The 14,967-nt window shown below is 42.5% G+C and overlaps 1 protein-coding gene across 9 annotated transcripts in view; it reads left to right on the top strand.

Annotated features, from left to right (window-relative positions):
- syne1a (spectrin repeat containing, nuclear envelope 1a) overlaps positions 1-14,967 on the top strand; it is a 146,447-nt gene that overhangs the window by 82,024 nt on the left and 49,456 nt on the right. For all 9 annotated transcript variants that reach the window (XM_017302163.1, XM_017302170.1, XM_017302166.1 and 6 more), the window contains 13 exons: positions 279-434; positions 2,317-2,487; positions 5,980-6,306; positions 7,037-7,189; positions 7,302-7,469; positions 7,803-7,979; positions 9,348-9,494; positions 9,671-9,796; positions 9,886-10,062; positions 11,498-11,763; positions 11,919-12,075; positions 12,837-13,235; positions 13,329-14,933. In XM_017302163.1, the coding sequence (XP_017157652.1) occupies positions 279-434; positions 2,317-2,487; positions 5,980-6,306; positions 7,037-7,189; positions 7,302-7,469; positions 7,803-7,979; positions 9,348-9,494; positions 9,671-9,796; positions 9,886-10,062; positions 11,498-11,763; positions 11,919-12,075; positions 12,837-13,235; positions 13,329-14,933 (4,029 nt within the window). The remainder of the gene's footprint in view (positions 1-278; positions 435-2,316; positions 2,488-5,979; positions 6,307-7,036; positions 7,190-7,301; positions 7,470-7,802; positions 7,980-9,347; positions 9,495-9,670; positions 9,797-9,885; positions 10,063-11,497; positions 11,764-11,918; positions 12,076-12,836; positions 13,236-13,328; positions 14,934-14,967) is intronic.

The following is a 14,967-nucleotide window of genomic DNA, read 5'->3' as shown; positions in this document are numbered from 1 at the left end:
TCCTGGTGCATTCACTAGAGTGTAAACGCCAAAGTTTTTTTTTTTTTCTCTGTCAGAGAGAAAGCAATGAAGCATCTGCCACTTTGCACTGCTACACATAACTTATTTACATCCCAAGTGAAACTACAGCATTCCTCTGCTTGGTCTCCTCTCCTGGAAAAATTGTCCTGCATCAATATTTTCTGAATCTGTTCTAACAGGCAATTAAATAATAGTTTCTCAAAGGATTTCAATCAATTTAATGAATATGGTTTGTTTATCTCTGTCCTTGTTTTCAGGGGTACCTTGAGGTGGTGCTGGCGCGGCAGGGAGAAGTCGATGGCCTCTCATCTCTGGCCCAGCAGGTTCTGGAGGAAACCTACATCAGCAGTCGAATCAGTGTGACCGCCACCCAGCTGACCGCTCGCTACCACTCCCTTCTGCTCAGCATCCAGGTCTGACCCTCTCAGATGTTTGATACGTGTCATTTCAATGAATCATATCTGCATTCTGTTGAGTTTTTCACTTCCTTTCATGTTTTCAACGAATGGTTTTTGAATATTTTTTTTTATCGGTTTTAAACTTTACTTTCGGATTTTTAGTTGTTGTTGCTTATTATTTTTTCAACCTGTTCACATATCACTTACTTTTTTTGGTTTCCAGTCATCTCATTGCATTATTTGCTGGCTACCATCCACTTTTTGTATTGAAAACTTTGACGTGTAAATATTCATACAGATTCTGTACGGCATGCTTATTTCCTGGTGAATACAATACGCGCAAAATATTAATTGACACATAAATGTAGCCTGGCCAATTGCCTTCCTGTGCGATTCTGCTCGCTTCGCAGACATTTGGTATTATTAGAAACCGATGTGAACTGCTGCATGTCGCTGCCCACAGTGGGCCTTTTCACACATGATTGTGCTTCTTCTCACCATGAAATCCACTCCAGTTTGGGCTTGTGTTTCTGTAGTGCCCCGCTGAAGGAGCGCTGGGACTTACCTCTGTGAGCCCAGCTTGTTTTGTCTGTATTCTCAGGTCTGGCCGCTTTATTTGTCTCCCCCTGTGGGGTGGGGGTTAAAGGAAAATCAATGGGGCTGTCCTGGTCGGGGACTAAAGCTGTAATTAAATGCAATCTCACACCTTGAATCGGGAGTAAAAAAGATTTTTTTGTGCTATTATTATTATCACTAACATCTCTAGTCATGCTTCTGAATGTAGTGCATGTGCTGGTTGGTTTGCCTTTACTCCCAACCAATGCCACACCTATCCTTTCTTAATGCTTAAATTGACTTAGGCATGCATTTACTTACAGCCACACAGGTAACACCCCCTCATCCTGTGGATCCCTGTAATTATCCAGCAGGAAGTAGGGGCCATATGGGCCTGAGGTGGGAAGCTGTTACCTCTTTCTACTCAAAAAAAAAAAAAGGTGTGCACTCAGCACTTTTGGCTAATTGGAGCTTCCTCACTGCAGGATTTGGAAGTTGAGTGAATAATGTGTCAAGCCTGCAAGAAGCTTTCTCTAACCCTGTGCTGCTATTGACTTGAAACCTCAGTCAAGTGGATAATGCTTCAAAATATAAAAGAAAACCCACGCTGCTTTGAAGTGAAGCTATTGACATTGAACAGATGAAAGCGAAAGGGAGAAAGCAGGTATTTTCTGCCTTGACGCCGGATCAGAGAGCTAGTGGTCCGCAGTGACCGATGTCAGACTGTTGGGAAAAATCTCACACCTTGAAAGGAAAAGGAACATGGGATGCCTCTCGAATTTTCCCCAAAGTCAAATGCTGAAAAGTCTAATACAAATATCTTTTTTTTAAAAGTCACCTGGTTTAAACAAAGTCCATCATATTTTGAAGAACAAAAAACCTCTTTGTCTACTTTCTCAGCTCAGAACTATAACCATGAACTTCAGTTTATTTATTAATGATTCATTGTAACGTACCAGACAGTAGTGGATAATTGTGACGTAGAAGCAAGATGATTCATGGTTTTGAGCATTTTTAAGAGTTGTAAAAAGCACATAGCGACTGGAAACAAAACGTGTTAATGTCTTTCCACCAAATGAAGTCTCAATTTTGGGTTAATTTAATACAAATATGCTTTGATCTAAACCAGCCCATTGCAGTTAATTTTCCTCCACAGATAAAAATAACAAAAGGCTTGTGACCAACAACCTTGTCGGTTCTCATTAACTTTCTCTCTGTTTCTTTCTTTGTTTCTCATATTAAATACGTTGAAGTGTCTTTGTGTTAAATGCTGTTCATCTAAACTTTGTGATCTTGTTTTTGGGAAAGCTATCTTCTAACCTTTGCTCCTGCTTGATTTCAGGATATGATCAAGCAGCTGCAGGAGGAGCTGAAGAGCATGGAAGAGGCAGAAAGCCTCTGCATGTCATTCAGCGAGTGGCTTGGCTCGACTCAGAAAAGCTTCACAACGCTGACGGATCGCTCTGAACCGCTGGACCGGCAAGCCATGGAGAGGAAGATGAAGAAATTAGAGGTATTGATCTGTTAGTCGAAGTTTGGGCTGCATTTATTTATGACGTTAGATGTCACGGCGTGTGGTTAGTATGAACTGTCGCTTTGTGTTTGACGCACCAAACTGCACGGGTTGAGAAAATGGCAAGAATTTAACTTGAGTGAAATAATTGGTTCCTCCTAATATTATCAACAATTCTGAAACGTTTGGCAAGTGAAATGTTTGTGGGAAGAGGACAAGTTAAAGAACATTACAGAAGTATAAAGCAACACCTTTTTTTTTTTGTCTTAATGCTGCTCAGACACCAGACTCGCTGCAGTAAAAAGAAAAAAAATCTGCACTTTTGTTTGTGTGGCTTAGTTCACATCGAGCGCACAGAGGGTTTGATGGCTATGTGTGTATCGATCGGCTCTTTATGAAGACAAAGCTGGTGCTGGTTTAGAGGAAACGCGGTATCAGAGAGGGACCTCCCACTGTGCGTAAGAGGATGAAGAAGAGTCGGTGTCAGGAACCCGCTGGCACAGACGCTGTAATTGATGCAGTGCCCTTACCGCTCCACATCACACACACACATACACACGCGCACGCACACATACACTCGCAGTTTTTTCTCGTTTTATCTCTAAAAACGAAGCGCAAACCTGAACAGATTTAACTCCAAAAAACCTGTAAGTCCTATGTGGCTTCACACATTTTTTCCACTTCAGTTCTTTAGTATCTTGCCTCTCCTCATCTTCCTCCCTGTAAGCCAGTCGCACCACACACCCACACACACACACAACACTTGCGATACATCATCTGGTGTGGTCTTCGCCGTAATCCCCTTTCAGGGATCGATGCTCTGTCTCCGCATTGCGACCGAAGATGCGCGGCCACCACATGTGTCCTTCTAGTGCTGAAGACGACACATGAGCGTGCTTCATCACTTACTCGTCTCCTGTTGTGAGGGAAGCTGGGATGTTCAGTGAGCCGGGACGATTACGCACCGGCACACAGACCACAAGTCAATAGCTGTGTTAAGGCCCATTAGCTGGTTTTGAACTTTATTTTTGGTTACAAATGTGTTGGTTTGGAGAAAATTACTATTTGGCAACAGTCAAGGATGTTTGCTTATTTGAAAGTTGTTGCATTTTTATGGAACAACTGTGAAAGATAATTTCCTGAAATTGGTTATTTTCCTTAAAATAAAATTAAATATGAATAAAAACAGATTGGTTTTTGCACCCAGACCTTCTTTCAAGCCAGCAATTGATAGTTCAGGGTGATTTTTTATTTTTTTAATGTGTTGTGGTGGCCTTGATTAAGGTCTTAAGTTGATTCATGTTAATCTGTAATTCTAATTACTATCTCTGCATTTCAAGTATTGCCCGAAGTCTGCTGAAGTCCAAACATGTGAAGTAAAATCGCTTTAGAGCCAGATGTTTCAACATACAAAATTAGCTGTTTTAAATGGCACTTGATTACTTTATACTTTGCTTATAAGAATACAGACATTGGAGTAACTTTTGTAAAGTGGTCTTCATAAAAGGTTTTTATTCTTTCTGCAAGTCACTGGTGGATAAATGACATTTTATGAACCTTGTTAGTTCACAAATTCTGTTTTTTGTCAATAAATTGCATAACCGCTAGAATTTTTAATCAAGTCAATTGATTAAATGGAAATAACCTGACCTACAGATAAACATAAAATAACACAAAAACATTGCAACATTTTACTGTTGCAAGAGATTTGCACAGTAAAACCTAGATTTGAAACTAATTTGCATTTACAGGTTTACAATGATAATACTCTTGCAAAATTGTAGATTTTGAGTTGCTCATCAACTTGATTTTCAGAACTGAAGGAGAAACATTAGAGTTAATTAAAGAATCTCATCCAGAATAAAGTCCAGAAGCTCTCAGGCTCATGATTACATGCAGCACACAAAGAACTTGACTTGGGTAATTGCAGGTACTAGACAGTTGAATCATAAAGGGCACTTTGTGTTTCAGATAATGTTCACTGAATTGTGCTAACTAATGACTTAAGGCCTCAATGTAGACAGAATTGAGCCAAGTGTCTGCTGTAAAAATAGATTTAAAAAAAGCAATCAAAATGAAATAGAATTCAGTGAAGTTTATTGCTAACCGCATTCAGCCAAAACTGCAAGCGAAATCTCACCATAAGACAAGAAATAGTTTAAATTTAGACAGAAAGAGAAGATAATTAACTATAAGGAACAATATACAACTCTGCAACAAATAGTAATTGCTGAAGACCTCCTTTGACGCAGAGTTTCATGAAATCTAAATATGAGGCATGTTGCTTGTTAAAGTGACAAGGCAGGAACATCGGAGATGGTGATCAGACCTGCAGCGTCGCATTAAGCAGGACACAGAGACGTGTGCAAACACACGCAGGTCTCGTTATGTTCCCCACAGAGCCGGATTGAGAGCCGAGCTTGTTTGAGTGTGAGGTTACCGTCTCTGCTCATCCAATAATAGGCCGATGATGAAAGCTGTATGGCATCCCATCGAGGGGAGGTCAGTTCATGTGTGCGTGGCGGTGTGTAGTGTTGCCCTGGAAACCCCCGTAGCTACTGTTGCCTGTTAAGGGTCTTTATAATTGGGTCCTCCTTTCATATTATTCACTGCGGTTCTTCCTCGCCATGAACTCCCAATCCTTCTTCACGTTTCAGGATGGAGGTGTCAGCCTACCTGATGGGTTCAAAGCTTTTCAGAAGCCCTGCCAGGGCAGTTTGTGGCACAGGGCAGCACAGGAGGTGAAGGACAAAAAAATAAAAAACAGAGAAATAGCGCACTGAATGTAACTGAAGCTATGAGATAAATGTTCCTTAAAATAAAGAAAACGTATAATTTTCTATTTGTTCTTGATGGCCCCGATGCTAAGATAGCCTTGCATAAATAAGGCTTCATACTCATAGGACCTTTTACACTGGGACTTTGCATAAACCAAGACAAAACACTGCATGATTTTGAAGGGGAAGGAAAACGACACATTAATGATAAACTGAAAAATGTGGCGTGAATTTGCTTCCATCCCAACTAAGTCTGAACTGCTGCTAGTCCAGCTCTTTTGGGTAAGCTTGCCTTTTTCTTTTTTTTTTTTGAAAATATCTTAACTCATTCAGATTGCATGGAGATGGTCAATGAACGGCAATTTGCCACAGATTTTCAATTGGATTATATGTGAACTTTGACTAGTCCATTCCAACAGTTTGATCTAAACCGTTTCATTGGAGCTCTGGCTGTAGGTTAAGGATTGTTATCCTGCTGAAACACGAACCTTCAGAGTAAAGGAAACTAGATACAAATGCACACTGCAATTTTTTTGTTTCATTTTTATTTGTGAAAGTTTTCGAAAGCCATGTATCATCTTTCTCGCTTTCGCTATTATGTAGTTCTTTGTTTTAATCTCATCTGAATGAGTTGCATTGAAATTTATGATTATAATGTAAGACAACATTCAAAGTACTTGCATGCTTCTGCATATTTTTACTGTCTTTCAACCAGAACCTGCAGTCTGATCTTCAGCACGGCCACAATCTCCTGAAATCCCTGAGGGAGCGCGCGGAGCAGGCAGCTGGCTTCCTGGACGAGGCCGGAGCTGAAAGTTTAGGAGCTGAAGTCGAAGCGCGTCTCGCCCAGCTGGAAGAGCTCGCCGGGGGACTGAGGCAAGAGCGCAGCTTCCTGGAGAGAGCGCTGCTGCTCGCGAAGGAGTTCCAGGACCGGTACAAGGCTCAGGTCCAGTGGCTCGTGGAGACCAGGGCTGTGCTCGGCACGCCAGTGGAGCCCAAGGCTGAACTCTACCAGCGCAGAGCTCAGCTGGCGAAGTATAAGGTAAGGCAGGAAAAACAATTTATGCAGACCATTAATTCAACAGTGAGTAAATTTTACACTTTGGTGATTTAAAAGGTGAGACGGAGCTGAATACTATTATCTTAATTGGCCATGAGTGACCTTGGAAAAATTCAAAAGTGAATACACTTAAAATAACTGCTGATCCAGTTGAGAGTCTTAATCTAATCTCGAAATGGCCCATAAATACGGCTTCACACAGCAGGTCTTCATGCTCTATTCATTTTTTATTTTTTATTGCTGAAATCCAATTTCTTATTTTATTTTTTTTTCTGGTCATTCATACAACTAACTTAACCCAACCCAACCACAGTGCTACTTCGGTGTGAACAGTTTACAGTCTGACCTGGTTGCGCAGAAGAAGAAAGTTGACGCCACACAGCAGCACACAGTTTATGGATGAAGCTTTTTCTGGAATGATGCTAAAGTTTATTTAGCAGTGGGGCTGACAGTATTGTCACAAGATTATATCAACCCAAAGGTCTCCAATGTGAACATGATTCAAGTAAGTCTGTATAAGGACAGTACAGGTGGAAGTATTAAATACCTGAAATGAAATTAGAAAAGGTAAAACAGGAGCATCAAACAAAGATAAGAAAGGGTGGTGAAAAAGCAAACTTTTATAAATAATAGTCTCGTTTTAAAGCAGGGTTTTGCTTCCTACATGCTGACATATTAATTATCAAAGAAATCTCTGTGTGTGTGTCCTCAGGCTCTCTTACAGATGGTTCAGTCCCATGATGGATCCATCAGGTCTGTGATGGAGAAAGGAGATGCTCTCCTGGCTTCTGTCCACTATCCCTCCATCAGAGACAAAATGCACAGGATACAAAAGGACTACACTGCTCTCTGCAAGGCTGCAACGGTTGGGAACAAGTTCTGACTCAACGACATAAAGAAACAAAACAATTTTTTTCCAGTGCACGGCTTGATCTGCTTGGTTTACATTTTCCTTCTGTGCCGTCTGCGGCGTCCAGGCTCATGTGGAGAACCTGGAAGGCCAGGTGAAGGAACAGGAAGCTTACCACAACGAGCTGCAGGAAGTGGAGCGCTGGCTGCTGCAGATGTCCAGCAGGATGGTTACTCCAGATCCAAGCGTGAGCGTCAGCCTGGAAGCAGCGACTCAACAGCTGGCTAGACACAAGGTGACAAATCGCATTATTTCACTTTTGCTGCCGATTGCCATGTTGGTGACAAAATCATGCAGCTTAAGCCCTAATTGGATAATTGCTACTGAGCTATTTGTTATCACAATGCTGATGTCTTTGTTCACTTACTTCATTTTCTGTGTGGATATTTTGTAAAAATCTGTAACAAATGTTACAGATTTAGCAGGCAGAGCTGTTTCCCTCTCCATAATTACGTTTCATGTGTTTTCTTATTAAGTCCTTCACGTTTAGAGAAAGTCCGTCTCACCAAGCAGTGTTCTCTCTGACTTGTTCTGCATTGAAGTTAGCCTCTTACTTGACCTTCTTCAGGCCACCATGGAGGAGATTGCGGGTTTTGAAGAACGTCTGACAGCTCTGAAAGAGCAGGGAGAGGGCCTGGTGCAAGGCTGCAGCGATCGCGTGCAGAGCCGACTAAGACAGCAGGTCCAGACTCACCAACAAGGCATCAGAGACAGCTACTCCGCCATCTGCAGCACAGCGCAGAGGGTGAGTAAGGAGCAGACTGCAAACGAAAAAGGAGGGAGCAAAGGAAAATAAGAGAAGAGTACGGTTCTATAAAACATTTATTATCCGTGGCGTATAGTGTTTAGTTGCCCACATGTGTAAAAACAACCACATGCACAGACAGGAGGTTGATAGCATTCCAGCAGCCTAGGTATCCACTTAATCCCAACCCGTTTTGACACTTAAACCCGTCTCTGTTAAGGCAGCCCTTCAGTGCCGCTTTAGAGGGCACAGCCAATTAAATCCGCCAAAGAAGAGCTCAGCAGCAGCAGCCGCACTTAGACCCCGCCAGCCAACATCACTAACTCAATCTCTCCATATTAATCTCCACAGATCCCTTGTCAACCCCACTTTTTCATGCCTGAGCCAGAAATGATCACACACAGCCATCCAGTAGATCTGGCTAGTCCCATAATCCAACCCCACTCTGTCATTTTGGCACCGTCTCCTCCATCATCGTAGCCCGCCCGTGTCCCGAGATACCACCTCCGCCACCGCACGCACACCCAATCTGGCATTGTGTGATCCAGCCACTTTTTACCGCGACACTGCTGGCTTCCCAACAAGCGCGCCTCCAGCGTTGTAATGGCTGCCAACTGTGTCCCAGCGCCACACAGCTCTAATATCCTGCCTGCCACTTGCCACCACGCCAGACTTCAAGCCCTTGCCAAAGTCGTGGGGCAGTTTGCCAACACTTTGGCCCTCCCTTTGCTCCTCCTTTCAGACTCTCAAATTAACACTGTCAATCAGACCGTGATGTTTCCCTCTCCCCTGGAGGGCTTGGACGCCTCCACATTCAACACCTGTTAAATACAAAGCTGCATAACTGCCTGATTTTTTTTGGGCAGGAGGCGGGGGGGGCTCTGTGATTTATTGTGTCTTCAAAGGTGCCAGAGAGGGGCCTAAATGGATATTTATAAATCTTTGTACAGATTTTCAAATAGATTTTGGTCCAGACTTTGACTGGGCCCTTCTGACACATGCATATGGTTTGATCTAAACCATTTTATTGTCTATCCTGTTGAAGCTTTTCTTCCTACATTGCGCTAAGTTTAGCTTCATTCATCATCCAGTGAGTTCCTTCTCCCTCCTGAAAATGTTATTCCCACAGCATACTTCTGCCACCACCTTGTATCACTGCTGGCATTGCATTTTCAGAATTATTTTTCTGCCACACAGATTTTTCTCAACTATCTTTTTAGGCCTTTTGTTAAAAAAAAATCACAAAAACACAAAAGAATGAGAAAACAGTAGCAAGTTACTGTATCTTACAAAGAATCCACATTACTGATGTTGTGAAACGTAGTATTATACACCTTTTTCTTCTTCTTTTTTTTCCTTTTTCTGCAGGTATACCAGAGCCTGGACCACGAGCTGCAGAGACATGTCAGTCTGCAGGACACGCTGCAGCAGTGCCAGACGTGGCTAAACTCTGCTTCAGAAAAACTAGACCCTCATCCACAACCATCTCTCAGTCTCGAGGAAGCTGTCCAGCAGGTCAAGAACCACATTTCTTCTTACTAAATAAAAATGATGTGTTTTTTAAAGTCTTACAATAATTTTTTTTTTTTAGTTTGCATGATTAGATGTTTTTGAATAGTCAAAAATAGAGAGAAATGTTGCTATTTTGCACAGTTGAGAGAGAAGGAAATGAACAGAAATGTTACAAACAGGTGAAGCAGGAGCGAGCTCTCCAGGAACAGGCCAGCACGTACCTCCAGCTTGTGTGTTCAGCGTGCGACCTGTCCGAACCGAGGGTCAGGGAGGCTGCTGCAGCCATCCAGCAGATCAAGCTGCAGGTCAGTTCACTTACAGGAAGCCTTTACATTAAACGCAGATGTTTCGCTTTGTTTATACTGGTGCGACTCTTTTGTATGTTTCCTGTTAGATCGAGGAGCGAATGCTTCTTTGTGAAGAGATGGCAGACAACTGGAGGGAGATCGAGGAGCAGAAGATGGATTTAGAGACCCAGCTCAGAGAGACGGAGCAGCAGCTTCAGAGCCTGATCAGGAGACCTGCAGAGTTGGAGCCAAAGATTGCACAAAACCAGCTGGATAAGGCACAGGTCTGTCTGCCTTCAGATTTAATAAGTGTGCCACAAGAAACAAAAAAGCAAAACAGGGAAAGACTTTACAGGAAAAGGAACTCACAATTTGACTCACGAGCCTGCTCAATCCTGCAGTGTTTTCCAAATAAATGGTTGGAATAGGAGGAGCCTTGCTAATTAGTTTAGAGGCAAACCATCTGTTTTTTTCCCCCAGATCTGATTATGTCAGTCAGTCTGTTTGTGTAACTCTGCAATGTCTCCAAAAACTGAAACAACCTGGATTCGTCTGATAAATCCTGTGCAACTTAAATTCAAATACATTAACTTTGAATCAAATAGGTAGATTCAAATCCAATCATACTTTTGAATTCAGTCTATTCAGATTATAGTTCAGATTATGGTCCTCAAATTCAGTTTATCATAAAATGAATCACAAAATGCCAATTCACTGATTTTACAGAGATGCCTTTAGAAAGGAAAATTCTCCAGCAGAATTACCCTCAGGCTTTTTTTTTGTAACTGTTTGTGCATTTGGGCCAAAACAGGAAAGAGCCACAGAAAAAAAAAACACTGTGTGAGGGACACTTTCTGTGGTAATGAAAAACGAGGAGTTATTGTCAGCCAGAGCTACAGACAGGAAAGAGTCGTAGCTAAACAAAGAAGCTCTGAGCTACTTGAGCTTAAAAAAAAACTAGGGCCGGGACTTTAACACATTAATTTTGCTTAATTAGTTACATTGATTAAACTTACAAAAGTCCCAGACCAGAATCTTTGTCAGTGTGTGCACCCTCAAAAATCTAATTCACAAGCGGCATCTGCAAACAGCAGCAGTAGAAACTGGGAGTTAATTTTTGCTCCAAAAATGATCTGATGGGGTGCTTGAAAAGACTGTTATTGTGTGCAAGTTGTACAAAAAGGAGATGGCCTATTTAAGAAGCTATTTAAGCCTAAAATACCATCTCAATGCAATACATATTACAGCAAGCACAGATGTCCCCATTGTCTATCGGCAGTGTCTTAATTTCAGACCCTGTTATTAACTCAATAACAGACTAACTAAAAATGCTAATCAAGTCTCACCACTAATAAAAATGCAAAGTTCACTTTTATGAATCTGTCCAGAGACTCAATTGAAGAACTGAGCCAGGATTATTTTCTATGCGCAAACAGAAAAGTGCAAAGAGAAGAACCGGGCATTGACAGCATTAGCTCAGTCAGTGACTCAGTTCAAGATGGAGAACAGCTAAACACAGAATCACCAAGTCGAAATTGAAACTTCTGATAGTTGATGGTTATATTTCACCACAATGCCAATCAAAAGTTTTTCTCTTATATTTGTTTTACAACAAAGCAACACAGACCATACTGTGTGTTGTCAGACTGACAAATAGAAACACCCGAATGCCAATTTCGCCTTCCACCAATGTTGAATAATCTGCTTTCTTTCCTGCAGGAGTTTCTACAGCAGATTAGAGAGAAGCAGTCTGAGGCAGCGCGTTTGAGTGACGCCATCGGCAGGTTGACGGGCGGACAGGTCTCTCCTGCGCTGGAGGAGATAAGGAGGCTGAAGAGAGGCTGGATAGAGCTGGGCCAGCAGGCTGAAAAGCTGGAGGCGCAGCGAGGGGAGGACATGCAGCGAAGTGGAGAGTACCAGGAGAGCGTCGCCGCTGTGGAAGAACTTTTCCATCAAGTATCCAGAGAATGGGACTATCTCGCCAGGTATCTATTCAGTTCATTTTCCAGGTGTTAATATTGATTATACATATAAATTATTTGTGCATACAATTGGGTCTATTAAAAGTTCTTTGGAGCTTGTATTTTACTGTCACTTTTATAGCATCCTTATTCCTCAAAATCACCATTTATGTATGTAGGGCTGACACTGAGAGCACTAGTGAGCATCTAGAGGCTCTGAGGAAACTGGCCAGTGACCTAGATGAACAGAAAGAAACCCTAGAAGACCTCAGGGACCAGAGACAAGTCATCCTGCCTCGACTAAGTCTGCTAGACAAGGAGCTGGTCAAACAGCAGGTGAGCGCATTACCATCAAATATATGCCAAGATATTCAGAACTGGAATGCAAACAATTAAACTATGATTAATTGTCGATTAGTGGTTTATTAGATTAAAATTAGTTCCAATCAATCAACTTATAACTTCCATTTAGATCTCGTTTTAGTGTAATTTGGCCTCCGACCAGAAGAGGGTGCCAGTGGACATACTCATGCAGAGTCAGTTGATACCCAAAAAAAGTTGACGGGTGGATACCAGAACAAGAAAGAAACGGACCAAACAAAATCCAGTTTGGGATGGAAAATGCACTTTATGGAGTTTCTGTTTTGAAATATAAGCACACGACAAGTTTGTTAAGGTCCACCTTAGTAGTGCTCAATCAGCCGAACTGAATGGTGGAGCAGCTTTAACTTCTCCACCAAATATTGATGTGCTGTGAAGGGGAAGATTTGATGACAGCATAAAAAACTAAAAATTTAACATGATGGAAAAAAAAACAACACAATGCCAATGACTGTCGGGTGTCATTGCACTTCATGGAGCAAAGTTTGTTTTTTTTCTTAAACATATACGTATTATAAACAATGTGACCATTTATGCTATGGAAAGGCAGTCTTGATGCAAGAGAAAACTCAGATTGCCGCTTAACAATAAATCGTTAGTCAATTTATCAGATCAACCAACTTTAGATTAACTCATTAATTGATAACTTGCATCCCTATTTCAGGAAATCACACCATATAAGGTATTTGTTTCAGCAGCTGTTTACATTTAACCAGGTGGGTCATCTGGAGCATCGCTGGGCCCAGCTGGAAAGCCTGATTCTGCAGAAGATTCAGGACTCTGCTCAGACTCTGGAGGATCTCTCCCGGGTCGAGGCCCAGCTGAGAGATGCCAGAGAGTGGGTGGAAGAACAGCGACCCGCTCTGACCTCTGCGCTGAGAGCCAGCCCACCTCCAGACCTGGCCCAGAGTTTCCTGTTTGACCACCTGAGCGTTTGTGTAGAGCTGGAGGCCCGGCAGCAGCTGCTCGGTCAGGCGGTGAACGAAGCACAGGCTGTGGCCTCCAGGCTCGGGCTGAGTGAGAAGAAATGTTTACAGGAGCTTGTTGAGCAAGCCCAGATGGAGGTGGAAGTTCTCGGCGCTCGGGTCGCGCAAAGGAGGAAGTACCTCAGTAAGGTAAGCAGCTGGCATTCTAAATTAAATGCAAATTAAACTTTAATTGCACCCCAAAGGACATCTGCCCTCTTACCAATAAAACTTCTTCTCAAGGCTTTCACAGAGAGAACGCAGTTCCTTCAAGGAGTTGGGAGAGCCTTGTCGTGGGTAAAGCAGCAGGAAAGAAAAGCTTTATTAGAAGACCATATTTCTCTTCTTCCGGAGGATTTGACCAAACAGGTTGCTGCGTGTCGGAGCGTCCAGAGCAGCTTACGGGCTTACCAGAGAGAGTTGGCTTCGCTCTGGGTTCAAGGGCGAGAGTTAGAGAGAGACGCAAGCGACAAAGAAAGAGCGGAAACACTGGCGAGACTTGAGGAGCTACAGTCAGCCTTTGAAACAGCACTCCAGAGGACTACCCAGCGTCTCGCAGGCTTGGAAAAAGCCTTGACTTCGAGGAAGTACTTCCAGATTGACCTGGATAAAACCTGCAACTGGCTGAGACGAGCGGAAGTCATAACATTCCCTGAAATCAACTTCAACAGTGTGGAAGAGAGCTCCGATTTGCTAAATCACATGTCTAACTATCAAAGTGTCTTAGAGCAGGCGTCGGAGTACGAGAACCTCCTTCTCATCGTCCAAAGAATCGGTCAGGAAATCCTCCCTACTCTGAACGAGGTCGACCATTGCTACCTGGATGAGCGGCTCAATGCCCTGCCCCAGCAGTACAACGCCATCCTAGCTCTTGCCAAAGAGAAGAAAGACAGGGTCCAGCAGATTATCCAAGAGAGAAAAGAGTTCAGCACTTTGTTTGAAATCACTCGCAATGCACTGGAGGAACTCCAAGAGCAATTTGACAATCTTGAGAAGCAGACTATCAACATAACAGAGGAGAACGGTGTCCGTTTGATAAATGAACATAAAACTATTGATGAAAGTTTGGTTCATCTCGGTCCTGCTGTCGGAGAACTTCATGGTAAAAGCCAAGGCTTTTTAATCAGATGTTATCAAAACAGAACCGAGGAGATGCAGCAGCTGGTCACTCTCCATAGCAAACTGAAGAGAAGGAATTATCAGAAGACAAAACACTTGAGCGACTGCTTGAAAAAAGTAGATGAACACAACAGAGTGGTGTCCAAACTAAACTCAGAGATTCACTCTGTTAAAGAGGGGCTGCTCAGAGTAAAGTCAAATAAAGAATTGAGTTCTTTAGATAAAATAGCAAATCTTTATCTGCTGCTGGGAAGTTTAGAAGGAGTGAGATCTCGGATAGAAGAAAGTTATACACACACAAAAAACCTTGATCTAAAGTTTGACACTGCTTCCTTCCAGGAAACTAAACTGCAGCTCGAGTTGTTGCAGTCATTACAGAGTGATATTAAGTCTTTAGTTAAAGAAAGTGAAACCGGAGTCACAAAGAGAGAGAGTTTCTCAAGAGAGGCTGAGAGGATGTCGGACTGGCTGAAGGCTGTGGAGAAAAAACTGAAGGAGCCTTTGATCATTTCCGAGGTCAAAGCTGAGAGGATAAATGAAGAGAAGCAGAAACTTAAAATCACCGAGGAGGAAGTGAGGAGCAGACTGAAGTTGGTCGATGTCTTGGGTGTAAGAGAAAGGCAAAAGTGTGAAAGTAAGAGAGAAGCAGTTTCTGTGAAGATAGAAGAAAAAGTACAGGAACTCGTGAAGCTGGGCGAAAATGTCCAACAAGAAGTGTGTGCTAAACAGGTAACTGTTTTCCTTATCAACTTATTTTTATGAT

Source organism: Poecilia reticulata, linkage group LG21 (assembly GCF_000633615.1).
Source record: "Poecilia reticulata strain Guanapo linkage group LG21, Guppy_female_1.0+MT, whole genome shotgun sequence".
Taxonomy (NCBI): Eukaryota; Metazoa; Chordata; class Actinopteri; order Cyprinodontiformes; family Poeciliidae; genus Poecilia; species Poecilia reticulata.
The sequence above is the reverse complement of the archived record's forward strand: the minus strand, read 5'-3'. Positions and strand labels throughout refer to the sequence as shown.